The sequence below is a fragment of the Bubalus kerabau genome, chromosome 8, assembly GCF_029407905.1.
Source record: "Bubalus kerabau isolate K-KA32 ecotype Philippines breed swamp buffalo chromosome 8, PCC_UOA_SB_1v2, whole genome shotgun sequence".
Taxonomy (NCBI): Eukaryota; Metazoa; Chordata; class Mammalia; order Artiodactyla; family Bovidae; genus Bubalus; species Bubalus kerabau.
In genome coordinates, this window is record NC_073631.1 from 90,382,844 (window position 1) to 90,396,136 (window position 13,293).

At 39.4% G+C, this 13,293-nt stretch overlaps 2 protein-coding genes across 13 annotated transcripts in view; both read right to left on the minus strand.

Moving 5' to 3' along the window:
- The window catches only part of CADPS2 (calcium dependent secretion activator 2), a 584,066-nt gene that overhangs the window by 388,319 nt on the left and 182,454 nt on the right, over positions 1–13,293 (minus strand). The gene's annotated exons all lie outside the window — the stretch shown is intronic.
- Positions 11,219–13,212, minus strand: RNF133 (ring finger protein 133). The gene has a single exon (XM_055590811.1). The coding sequence runs from the start codon at positions 13,205–13,207 to the stop codon at positions 12,074–12,076; it is 1,134 nt and encodes a 377-aa protein (XP_055446786.1). The 5' UTR covers positions 13,208–13,212; the 3' UTR covers positions 11,219–12,073.

Here is a 13,293-nt window from a genome sequence, read left to right on the forward strand (position 1 = left end):
CCTTCTTAGCGTTGTCCATTCTCTCTGAAGGTAGGAAACATACCTGTTCTCCAGTGAGCAAATTCTGTACAGCATCATTATATCTCTCTCCTGCTTAGACTATGAACTTCTTTAGAACCACACCTTTAAAAATCCTCTGTAAGGTATGGTATCATTTGATAGGCAAATTTTGAAGAAAATAATGAGGTCCCTGTAGTCCTAATGGATTTTGGAAAGTTATTAAATCCAAATGGGGGTGTTTTGACCAGTGTGGGATGAAGTTTTCACTGATTCAATGTAAAGAAATGAACACTGAAAGTAATTTTAATAAAGCTCAATTTATTCCATATATTATTTGTAGAAATCATAGATACAAATCACTTCTCTGTAATACAGTGCTGTTAACAGTAGATGGTGGGTTAGTTTTGTTTTGTAGTGGCTCATGACCTTTCTTGGCAAAAAATATTTGACCTCGGTGGTTTTTCCTTTCTTCCTTTCTGATCCATGAATTTTCAAGGTTTAGAAATCACTCCTTTAACCAATCCCATTCCCTTCAAAGATGTTAAGAAACTGTAACTTAAAACTGACAGGAGGGAGGAGGGTTCAGGATGGGGAACACATGTATACCTGTGGCGGATTCATTTTGATATTTGGCAAAACTAATACAATTATGTAAAGTTTAAAAATAAAATAAAATTAAAAAAAAAAACTGACAGCAAACTTAAAAAAATACCTATATATATATATATATCTATATATAAATAAGTGTAAGTGATATGTCTAGACCTTTATAAACTGGGAAGCAGATGCTCTCAAAAGATCCTGCCTTATAACTTACCTAAATTCCTTATATCAACTCTTAAAGCCCTTAAAGCAGATCTAAACCCCTTAAACTACCAAAGGCTTCTCACTTTGTCTGCAGTAGGAATTGAGATGACTTTGCATTCAGATGAACTTAAATGTGATTTGAAAAGTATAAAAAAACTCTTTTTTTGGGGGAAAAAATATGCATGCTATTCCTGTCATCAATATTACAAATTTTTATAAAGCTTTTTTCTTCTAATATGAGCTAATAGCAGATCCTTTAGTATTCCTTTATAGGTATTTTCCAGCTCAATGATTAGTTTAAATCTCCCTAAGCTGATGAAGAAAATCTCCTTAACCCTGTAACTATAGAGCAGGAAATGAAGTCTACCAAGTCACTCAATCCAAGCACAAATAAAAACAGAGAAGCATGATGACTGACTACTAGCTGGGCTTCTGATCTGTACAGACTGAAAGTCTAAAGGGCAAAAAGGTCAACTCCTATATGCATATATACAGTGAAAGAAAGGCATCACCCTCCCACTTTCCAACCCATTCCCTCACTCTTCCCGTTTCATTCAACGTTTCACAGTATTATAGAAAATTAAAGAAAACTTTGAAAGCTCCTTAAAGAAGGTTGAGCACTGAAGACTGACACTTTCGAATTGTAGTGCTAGAGAAAACTCTTGAGAGTCCCTTGGACAACAAGGAGATCCAATCATTCAATCCTAAAAGAAATCAGTCCTGAATATTCATTGGAAGGACTAATTCTGAAGCTGAAGCTCCAATGCTTTGGGCACCTAATGCAAAGAACTGACTCATTGGAAAAGACCCTGATGTTGGGAAAGATTGAAGGCAGGAGGAGAAGGGGATGACAGAAGAAGAGATGGTTAGATGGCATCACCTACTCAACGGACATGAGTCTGAGCAAACTCCAGGAGATAGTGAAAGACAGGGAAGCCTGGAGTGCTGCAGTCCATGGGGTCACAAAGGGTTGGACATGACTGAGTGACTCAACAGCAGCAGCAAGTTCACAGGTTGAGGTGCTTTATTCTGCCTATATTATGGAGAGGTTTGCTTGTTTGGAGATTTTTTTTTCCCTGTATTATAATGATATAGAAAATAAATTTTTAAAATGTGTATTACTTTACAGTTTAAGTATCTAATATTCAGTAAATCCTTAAAATCATTTCTTTCCATTGTATGGAAGAAAATGTGGTTTCCAGGTTTACAATATTCCAACTTTGTGTAGTGCTTCTTATCTCATCCTCATGTCTGCTGCACTGCTCTTGGCCATGAAAGAATGTACCAAAACCCAAAAGGAAATCAGACCTGAGTGTCCAAAGTGTGACCCAAGCTGAGAGACTGAGCTGTACTGCATCAGTTTCCTCGCTGGAGGAATAGGAATAAATATCACTTTTTCTCACACAGTTTTTTGAGTATTACATGAAATAATACAGTAAAATGTGCTCTTAATCAGTTATGCAAACTGTGAATCTGTGGACCTATGCAAGCACCCGAATCATTACCTGTTCCTTAAGAAGTAGAGAACATGTCTTTAGAAACTTGCAGTGATGAGACATTGCCCTTTCATTCCTGTACCCTATTTTATACCAACATCATGTTACAAAAATGTGCAAACATATGGAAAACAGAAGAAAGTCTGTAGCGGTTTGAAAATCACTGATTTAACCAATCCCATTACCAAATGTGAAGAAACCGTAAGTTAAAATAAACAGCAAACATTCTCTTTTGTTCTGAAATTTACTTCCTGCCCTGTTTTCACAAATAACATTTTTTAAATTAATTTATTTTTTATTGAAGGATAATTGCTTTACAGAATTTTGCTGTTTTCTGTCAAACTTCAACAAGAATCAGTTTTTCTTTCATGTAACTATCTGTCTTCTCCACTGACTTAAATTATTTTCATTATATATTTCAGAGTTAGTGAAATACACGATCTTGTGTTTTAACAAAATAATCCACAATGGATTGAAAATAATATGAGTCCTTTGCTGCAGATACATCATCAAGAAAGTTTTCTGAGAAGATGTTGACACAGAAATTGGGAGAAGATATTTCTAAGAATCAAATTATATTTTCCACAAGACTATCAGTGCACTGGAAAATAAGCTACTGCCCTTTCAAACGGCAGCTAAGAAAACATGAATCTTGAGGACTGCAAGTCATTTACTCTTGATGAGCCAAGAGCCTACACGCAGACGAAGTTCCAAAACTAAGAAAGAATTTCTGGAAAGTAAATCAATCTTAAAAGCAAACATTGAAACGAGTTGCCAGTCCAGGTTTGATGCACGATACTGGATGCTTGGGGCTGGTGCACTGGGACTACCCAGAGGGATGGAATGGGGAGGGAGGAGGGAGGAGGGTTCAGGATGGGGAACACATGTATACCTGTGGCGGATTCATTTTGATATTTGGCAAAACTAATACAGTTATGTAAAGTTTAAAAATAAAATAAAATTAAAAAAAAAAAAAGGCAAACATTCTTTAAGTCAAAGAAAAATGAACCCCACACCTTTAGAACCACATCTCCCTGGCAAGTAACGACTCTAAATAAAAACGTGTTGGATGAGTTCTGCAGTTTGTACTGTGTAATTATTTGTTTTTCCACCAGATGGCAACTATGGGTGGAATAATGATATTTTTTAATCTCAGAATGTCATTTTCAGGATTGCGCAAGACTTCAAAGGTATAAATCCAATCACCCTTTCAGAGCTTGAATTCTCTCACGACCGTGGCCACCATCATTAAAACGACATCCAAACCACCAAACTCCTTAAGGGAAGAGAAACCCCCAGTTCATGGGGGGACAATAACCTGTGTGTGCATGCTTGCTAAGCCAATTCAGCTGTGTCACTCTGTGAGACCCCATGGTCTTTAGCTCGCCAGGCTCCTCTGTCCATGGAATTCTCCAGGCAAGAATACTGGAGTGGGTTGCCATTTCCTCCTCCAGGGGATCTTCCCGACCCAGGGATCAAACCCAGGTCTCTTGTCTCCTGCATTGGCAGGCAGGTTCTTTACTAGTGCCACCTGGGAAGCTCAACCTGTCTATGGACAGGACCAACTACCGGAAAGTCCTTTGTTTCCACAGGTAGCTGTCACTTTCTCACCTACTTCTTACCTCTGTGATAGTAGAGGCTATCTAAATTCTCCCCAAGGCCATTCTTCAGGTTTTAACAGCAGCTAATGCTGTCTTCTGGAGAAGGCAATGGCACCCCACTCCAGTACTCTGGCCTGGAAAATCCCATGGATGGAGGAGCCTGGTAGGCTGCAGTCCATGGGGTCGCTAAGAGTTGGACATGACTGAGCGACTTCCCTTTCACTTTTCACTTTCATGCATTGGAGAAGGAAATGGCAACCCACTCCAGTGTTCTTGCCTGGAGAATCCCAGGGACGGGGGAGCCTGGTCGGCTGCTGTCTATGGGGTTGCACAGAGTCGGACATGACTGAAGCGACTTAGCAGCAGCAGCAACACTGTCTTCAGCCTTCCAGGTTAAACACTCCTGAGGTGACAGGGGCTCTCCTGGCACACACTCCACTTTTCTTTCTTTTAGCATGGGACCCTTGTTCCTTTCAGCCCTCTGCCCAAGTAGTCATCTTCTTGACAAAACCTCTATTTAAAACTGCCAACTCTGCCTCTGACAATTCCATCCTATTTTGTTTTCCTACACAGCACTTACAATTATTCAATAAATTATATTTATTATAATTTCTTTCCAGTAGAAAGAAAGCTCTGAGGGCGCTGGGTTTACTCATCCCTGTGTTTCCAGGGCAAATCAATATTTAATGAATGCATGCATGAAATGCTTCACCAATGAATATGCCATATGAGAAAAATATATTAATGCAAATGGACAGCAATTCTAGTTACAGAAGCAATGCTTCTATTAACGCAGTGTGTTGTGTGTTAGTCATTCAGTCCTGTCTGACTCTTTGCAACCCCATGGACTGTAGCCCCATCAGGCTTCTCTGTCCAAGGAATTCTCCAGGTAAGAATACTGGAGTGGGTAGCCATTCCCTTCCTGACCCAGAGATTGCACCCTGGTCTCTTGCATTGCAGGGACATTCTTTACTGTCTGAGTCACCAGGGAGGTCCATTAATGCACTAGGAAAGGCCAAGCACCTTGAGATGAACTGCTTAGATGCTCAATGACTCGTCTTGTACTTACTTTCAGCTACAATTTTGAAGACACTGACTCTCCCTCCAGTGTTTGTGAAGCTGGTTTTATGGTCCCAAACCTAAGAATTTATGTTTCTTTTCTGAATTCCATGTACATCCCACTGTTTTCATATGTTATTTTCAGACCATTAGTGAATGAAAGAAAGTGAAAAGTGAGCTCCTCCGTCTATCCATGGGATTTTCCAGGCAAGGGTACTGGAGTGGGTTGCCATTTCCTTCTCCAGGGGGATCTTCCCAACCCAGGGATTGATCCCTGCTCTTCTGCATTGTAGGCAGATGTTTTTACCCTCTGAGCCACCAGTGAAGTCCAGGATTTAGTGAATAGGTGGTGTGAAATACTATCCTTTCCAATGTGGGCTGCCTAGTCCAGTGCATGGACTCCCCAAGCTGTTTCAGCTTCTCATTTTCCTAACCTTTACTGTGAAATTAATAAGCTGCTATCTACTATCTATTCATTTCCTTACAACTCTCTTCGCAATGTGAGAGTGGTGGTAAAGAAGCCAGAACTGGAAAAGGAAAGGAGCAAGCATTAATGCACAAGCTATGCATAAAATCTGAGAGCAGCAGCACCTGAAATGCACCTAAACATGTGTCTTGGAAAATTTAACAACTTTTATTTGTGCAAGGTTTTAAAATTTACGATTATTTTCATTTACATTATTTCTATCTGATTACAACTGTGTGATGCATCCGTTTCTGAGAATGAACTGACCCTCTGAGACAGGAGAGGTTCTTAAACTTGAATGTCCATCAGAATCAAATAGAAGACTTGCTAAAATAGATTCTGGGTCCCCCAGAGTTTAGGTCTGCAGTGGGGCCTGAGACTGTGTAGTTCCAACAACTATATGAGTTCAGGTGAAGCTCATGCTGCTGGTCTGAGGACCACTGTTCCGAGATGTTCTGCCCTGGGGCAAGGATATGAGTGTGCAGGTCATCGAGTGGAAAAGCATGATGTTCTTTTCAATAGGGCAAGTGTGCTTCCAAGGCCCAAACTTCTAAAACAAACTGATGTTATTAGGAGAATTATAAAAATTTCTTTTTTGTCCCTTTCCAACTTCAGAGGAAAGGAAAGGTATGGAAAACCCCTCTGACTAAAGTTTTTACATGAGGGAATGACTCGTTTTCAGCATCAGTACCTCTAATTGGGAGTGGCCATTCCTAGAGCTTAATTTTGCTTTTTCACTCAATCAGATATACCCTTCCCACACCCTCGTCTACCCACACGCCTCTTGCCTAATTACATCTCATGAGTTACTACTTTAACCCCCTCCTGTTAGCACTTTCAGGCCCTATAGTTAAGATTTTTCTTCTAAGGCCCAATCCTTTAAGTCCTCAACATTAGACTCACCTAAACATGTTCCCCATTACTTAAAAACTAGCTTTTCAAGCCACCTGTAGTGTAGTGGTAAAGATCAGGAGCTGTGGAACCAGACTGAGTTCAAATACAGGCTCTGCCACATACTGACTGTTTAACTTTGGGCAAGTTACTTAGCCTGGCTGGGCCTCAGTTTCCTCATCTAAAGAATGGGGGTATTGATAACACCTACCTCAGAGTTACTGTTAGGATTAGTGGGTTTCTACCTGTGAAGCTTATATAATGGTAAGTGTACTGTAGCTCTTGTTATCACTACCACCCTCATCATCATTTTGACAATCATCAACTTTACTCAGGCTGTCACACATTTTTGAGAGAAAAAGGCCTATTACTACAACTTTGCAAATGGAGATAGGGGTTCAAAGTAGTAACATTAAATTTCATTTAATAGTAAATTACAATTAATGTGAAAGTAAACAGATGAATTCTGATTAATAAATTACTACAATTAAGCACTTAGCATATATCATGTCTTTTGCTGTATTTTACCTTAATTAGCACAGACCTATACTTTGAGTCATGTAGTAAAGCACCTGTAAGTTCTTTGGGTTCCTCAAATTGTGCATACTAAAAATTGGAACTCCCCTTCTACCCTAAACTTGCTTCATCTAACTATATTTTCTACCTCAGTGAATGATATCACCTCCTATAGGCCCAGGTCAGAAACCAAGGAGTCATGCTTAACTCTTCACTCCTCCTCAACTCCTTCTAGACCACCCCCTTCTCTTTTGCATTCACTCTGCAGGTTGCTAAACTGCAGATGAAAATTACGGGTAGAGGTTAAGTTTTGAAATCACTGCTACTTTGGTCAGTAAGAAATGAAGTAGAAAATTCCCATCAGCAAATAAAATCAAAGAATATTATCTGGGACATGACCCACCTTTGATTCATCTCACCCAATTCACCTGCTGTTTTTGTTCATATTTTCACCTTATCAACTCCTGGGTTATTACAACCACCTCCAAAATTCCCGTTCTTCATTTTCCGTAACCAAAATTCTACATGACACTCAAACTTCTTTAAAATACACTGTTGTTCACTGTTTCTTCCATGAGAATGTCCTCTTCCACACTGAGCAGTTCCATTTCAAATGTTATTTCCTTATTTAAGAGTTCCTTGCTTCTCTAGTTGAAATCCACTCCTCCATACACCCAGAAATCTTTATCAATTTCTCTCCATGAAATGTAATCCTTTATAACTTGATATTTAGATGTTTATCTACATATTTTCAGGAAAATGACAGTAAGTAAATCTGAAGGAATCAGAGGATGAAATTGGGAACCCAACTAACATAAAGGCCTTTTGGAACAGCCTTATTTTTGGCAGTGGTTTTCAAACTTGTCTGCACGTTGGAAACACCTGGGTACCCAGTACCAAGGCCCTATCCCAGAGGTCTTGGGTACAGTCAGGGTACTGAGCATTTTAAAAACTCTCCAGGAGGTTCTGATGTGTAACCATGGCTAAGAAGTACTGGTCTATGGAGGAATAGAAATAGCTGAGATTAATATAAGAATTTTTAAACAGAAGTAAAGATCTGGTGGATATCAACAGAGACAAATCAGGGTAGGCGAATGATACTATAGAAAAAAAGTGTGGAAAACAAGAAATTCGGTATCACTTGGTACACAGAATAAGACTGAAATGTCTTACAACTGGTTCTAGGCTGAAGCTGGAGAAGATAAGATGGGATGAGAAAGCATGGTTACGGGCAACTCTGCTTGGGATGAGAACAAAGAGCAAATGGTAGGAAGGTCAAGAGGATTCAGAGAAAGAATGCTGAAGAAGTCGCCGTTAAGTTGGGAAGTTTTTAGAACTGACAGAACTTATGTGGCAGCAATGAAAGTGGAAGTGTTAGTCGCTCTGTCTTATCTGACTCTGTGACCTCATGGACTGTAGCTGGCCAGGCTCCTCTATTTATGGAATTCTTCAGGCAAGAATACTGGAGTGGGTAGCCATTGCCTTCTCCAGTGGCTCTTCCCAATCCAGGGATAGAACCTGGGTCTCCTGCATTGCAGGCAGAGTCTCTACCATCTGAGCCACCAAAGAAGCAGCAACAGTGCTGCTGAATTAGGAGATAAATGTTACTAATGTAGGAACGTCCCCAAATCAGTTACCCTGGGCATCAACAATGAGAAGAAAAATTCCTACCAGCAGCTGAAATCAAAGAAAACATCTTAGAGGCCTGACAAAAATGACAGCATAATTGTAAAGACAGATATTATAAGCTGTGGTGTCGCTATTAAAAAAAAAGGGACATTTTGTTTGTGAGGTTATGATGATATTTGAGCTTAATATATACATTAAGGAGATCAAACCAGCCAATCCTAAAGACAATCAGTCCTGAATATTCATTGGAAGACTGATGCTGAAGCTCCAATACTTCGGCTTCCTGATTCGAAGAGTGGACTCATTAGAAAAGACTCTGATGCTGGGAAAGATTGAAGGTGGGAGGAGAAGGTGATGACAGAGGATGAGAGGGTTGGATGGCATCACCGACTCAATGGGTATGAGCAAGCTCTGGGAGATGGTGAAGAACAGGGAAGTCTGGTGTACCTCAGTCCATTGCATCACAAAGAGTTGGACACGACTGAGCAACTAAACAACAAATATACACTGAAGTATTATAAAATGTGCAAGTGTTGTAGAGTGTAAAATGTACATACAACTCTAACACCCGTGCCCAGGGACCAGATCATGTCTCTAACTTAAAGTACATTACTCAATCTCTCTTCTCCCCCCCAAATTCTTAGTTTAGAAAACTAGGTATGCATATTTCTGTATTAATAATTATAATAACCCATAATCCTTATTTTTCATTACTAAGCACTAATCATTAAAAAAAAAGAAGTACAAAAACCAAATAAATTCTAAACTACAAAAACTAGTGCTCACGGTAAATGATGGAGCAGGAACATGAAGCTGCCATTAAATGGACTTCACAGTATCAATGTGTGAAGGCTTCCTCTTTAACGCTTCTTCAAAGTCTGATCCTTTCTCCCACTTGTTCATGCAAGCTGCTTCAAAAACCAGTGAGTTGTGTGATAGGAGAAAACACTTTATATACTATGCTTAAATACCATCAGAAATGCCAGATCCTGGCTCACTAAATCCTTTGAAATACATTACTGTAAATATTATGGCTGACCAACATCTCTCTATAGGATGACTAGAGTAAATCTATAGCCAAGAAACAGGGATACATACTATAAACATACTGTGCCTTTGAATATGAGGCAACACTTATGATTTACTGTATAGGTAAACTTACCTGTAGCTTCACTCAATCAGTGGTCAAGTGCTTTAGAATCATTTTCATGTCAGTAAACATTAAGTCCAAGTTATCCCCATAATAAACAAACAAGTGTCATTTTTATAAGGAGTGTCAAACCCCTACCTAGTGAGGTGAGCATGGGGAATCAATTACCAGAGAAATGCAAAAATATATACAAAGGAGGAATGCAAGGCAAATTCATATGACATTGGTATTAGGGGCAAAATAATTCATATTATGGTCCCACGCCATTATGGTAAAATACATTTGCATCACTAGGTATAAGAGAAAACGTGTAGCCCAAAGAATAGGTATAAAAAACTATTACAATGAATAATACCTGACATTTGACACAGCAGTGCTATTTCCAGGTTCTGGTTATTAAACCCAGAGTAAAAGTGGTTTATTGATCTGTTTACAGCATTCTAAAGACAAGGATTAAAACTGCTGTTTTGTTCTGACATACGAAACAGCTAGGCAAAGAACTCGGGCCGCTCGCTTCCTGCCACCTGGTAGGCACTAAAGCAATCATAGCTCCCGAGTTCCCTGATGGGACCTTTTCCTTCTGTTTCAAACAGACTCTAACTATCCTCTAATGAACATCTGTTGAAAATCTCAAATCAAGATCATAAGCACATTGTGTTCAATGTTTGATGTCCACATTAACAAATAAATGCTTGATTATAAAAGCATATTCATGCCAATTTCTCACACAAGAAGGTAAATCAGATCTAAAATGGACAATAATGAATCAAGTGGAGGCATGGGAGAGAAAGGAGAAAATGTGTGTAGTGGAAAGATGGACAAGACAATTGTCAGTATCAGTGTGAAGAGCAAACAACAAATTTCCCAAGTGTTTGGTCTAACATGGAATACACACTCCACATGAATTTGCCAAGAGTACACAGAACGATAATGACCTGAGAACCCTGGTTCTGGGGACTGAAAGCACCTGGCCATCTGCTTAGATTTGTTCTGTGTCTCAGTTCTCTCTGGTCTTAGAGGAGTGTACTTCTTCCTTTAAACAGTCTTCCTTGGCATTGCAGTTAGAATCAACTACTGCCTTCCTGCCTGGCTGTGCATTCCAATATTGATAGCACACAACAACTCACAAAATTCCTCTTAATAGAGCTCTCTCTAGGGTCGTACAAGAATTCAAATCCCCATGTCAGCCTTGGAGAGTTCAAGGCTCTTAAGTAAAATTATCCATGCTAAATTGTGATACTGAATCCTGCCTGGGCTAAAAATTAAATTTTTGTTTCATCAAAGTGATTTGGGATGAAAATTTTCAGGATTAAGTTTCCACTATTTTCTGTGATTTAGATAAACAGTCCAGTTTTTTCAGATTAACACATAATAATTACATTATTCAAAAAATAATTATTCATTTACTCAAATATTTGAGTCAGGCGTCGTGCTGGATCCTGGGAATACAGAGTGAACAAAACTAACAATCCCAGCAAGTCATTAATAACTTCTACATTCTAGTACTTATCTACAAAATAATGACATAGTTACAGTGTTTTAATGACAAAAAATTAACTAGGGAGTGGGGTAGGGCATAAGTGAAACAAATACACTATGACTAACCACAGCAATTCTTTATTTAAGTCTTTCTATACATTATGAACATGTAACAATTATGATTAGCAATACTCGGTGCTGAAATATCTGCTATTCCCTTAAAGAGTGCTGGTATTTTAACTCTAAAATTCCTATCACCGTATATACACAGATCACATAAAATATACTAATGGCTTGAACAGAATTATGTGTCAAAACAGTACAATTCCATACAGCAAAATTTTCACACCAAGAATGAAGAGAACACAGCACAAAGACTTTCAAGTTAGCATATTGTACTAAAAATATCAAAAGATAAATTTTATTCTCCCTAGCTTATAAAAGCTCATTTATGTTTTTCAAATTCCATTGATAGTTTCTGTACTATAAGGAACATGTAAATATATTAACAATTTTCCTACCAAAATAAAGCCCAATATATATGCAAAAAAATTCAGGAATAAATTTTGTCCTTGGTTGGGAATTCCCTGGCAGTCCAGAGGTTAGGACTTAGTACTTTCACTGTGGTGGCCCGAGTTCAATCTCTGGTCAGGGAACTAAGATCCTGCAAGCCACATGGGGTGACCAAAAAGTTAAAAAAAAAAAATTCATGTGCACACAGAAATAAACATAAATACTCACAGGAGCAACATACACTGACAAAAAAATTACATTTAGTAAAGGTGAGAAACAGGAAAAACAAAAACAAAAAAACCCTGCTAGGGCTTTTTCTTTTTTCTGAGACTTGACAAATGCAGAAAATTACCAAAGTAACAACAACAAAAAAGACACGAAAATCACACCTTGGACAAACTGCTTGTCAGTATTTAGGACCTGATTTCACAAACAGGTTTAATTCACTTCCTTGAAGGCCATGCTGTCAAGGCGGAGGATGGATGTCCGCTGCTACTGAATTAGACTGGCCGACGTCCTGAGAAGGAAGGGGCTCCTCCTCCTCCACGTGTGTCACTTTATCTGACCTTCCTGAAGGAGGAAGTTCATTATTTGTGCCCTCTTCACTAGATGACAGGATATCAGCCAATTCGTTGGACATTAGAACTTGCAAAGACTCTGTTCCATCTTCAACATCCATCTGAATCCCCAAAGCTTTAAGAATATCACATTTGCACATGGGGCATGTCCCATGGGCTAAGATCCAGGGGTCAATGCAATTCTTGTGGAAAAAATGTTTACAGGTCAGAACACGAATTGTATCGTTAGGCTTATAGAGTTCAAAGCAAACTATGCAGCTATCTCCATTGCCGCTTACTTCCTCGTCCCCCTCTTTCAGTACCCGAACCTGAAGCTGGCCAAATGCTTTCTTGAGATCATTTGTTAACCGCTGCCACCTCCGGTTCTGAACCCTTGCTACCCACAGTCTTCGAATATGATAAAAGATGAAATACACTAACGTAGCGGTTGTGACAATCACAAAAGAGACAAAATAGTGATTCATCCAGATGATGTGTTTTCTTCCCACCTCAATCGTGACGGTCACATGAACGCCCTTCTGAATTAAATGCAAAATCTCCATGCCTTTTAAGTTACCAATCATCACCACAACGATGTCTTCAAATATCTGATGAGACATGGGAAAGACCTGATTGCCAGTTCCTGGAAAGTTATAGATGATCACTCCACTGGCTCCATTCTCCACCGCCACCTTGATCTTCTGGGTGAAGGTACAGCCTCCCCGTTCGACAAGAGCGAGCCATGTCTGCGAGTTCTTCAGCTTCCTGAAACTGGTATTGGGGCTGCAGGCATTTTGCGTTTTTCCCTCTGGAGGCACGATGACTCCTGCCACTCTCTTCAAAGTGGAGCTTCTTCCAAACACGCCAGTCTCCCCCAACTCTGACAACATGCGATTCCCAACATGAAATGATATGTTCATGTAAGCAGTCCAAACAGCGCTGGTTCTGCCACAGTGCTGGCTAAGCAGCCAAAGGAAGCTGAATTTCATGAGCCAGGAAGAGGCAGCATTGTTTCTCTGAGTGCCAACCTTGAGTAGATGCATCTCTCTCTCTGCTTAAGTGACTGAAGAACCAACCCAACAAAAGGATGTGGCTTCCACATCTGTTGATGATCAGTGTAAACTATTAA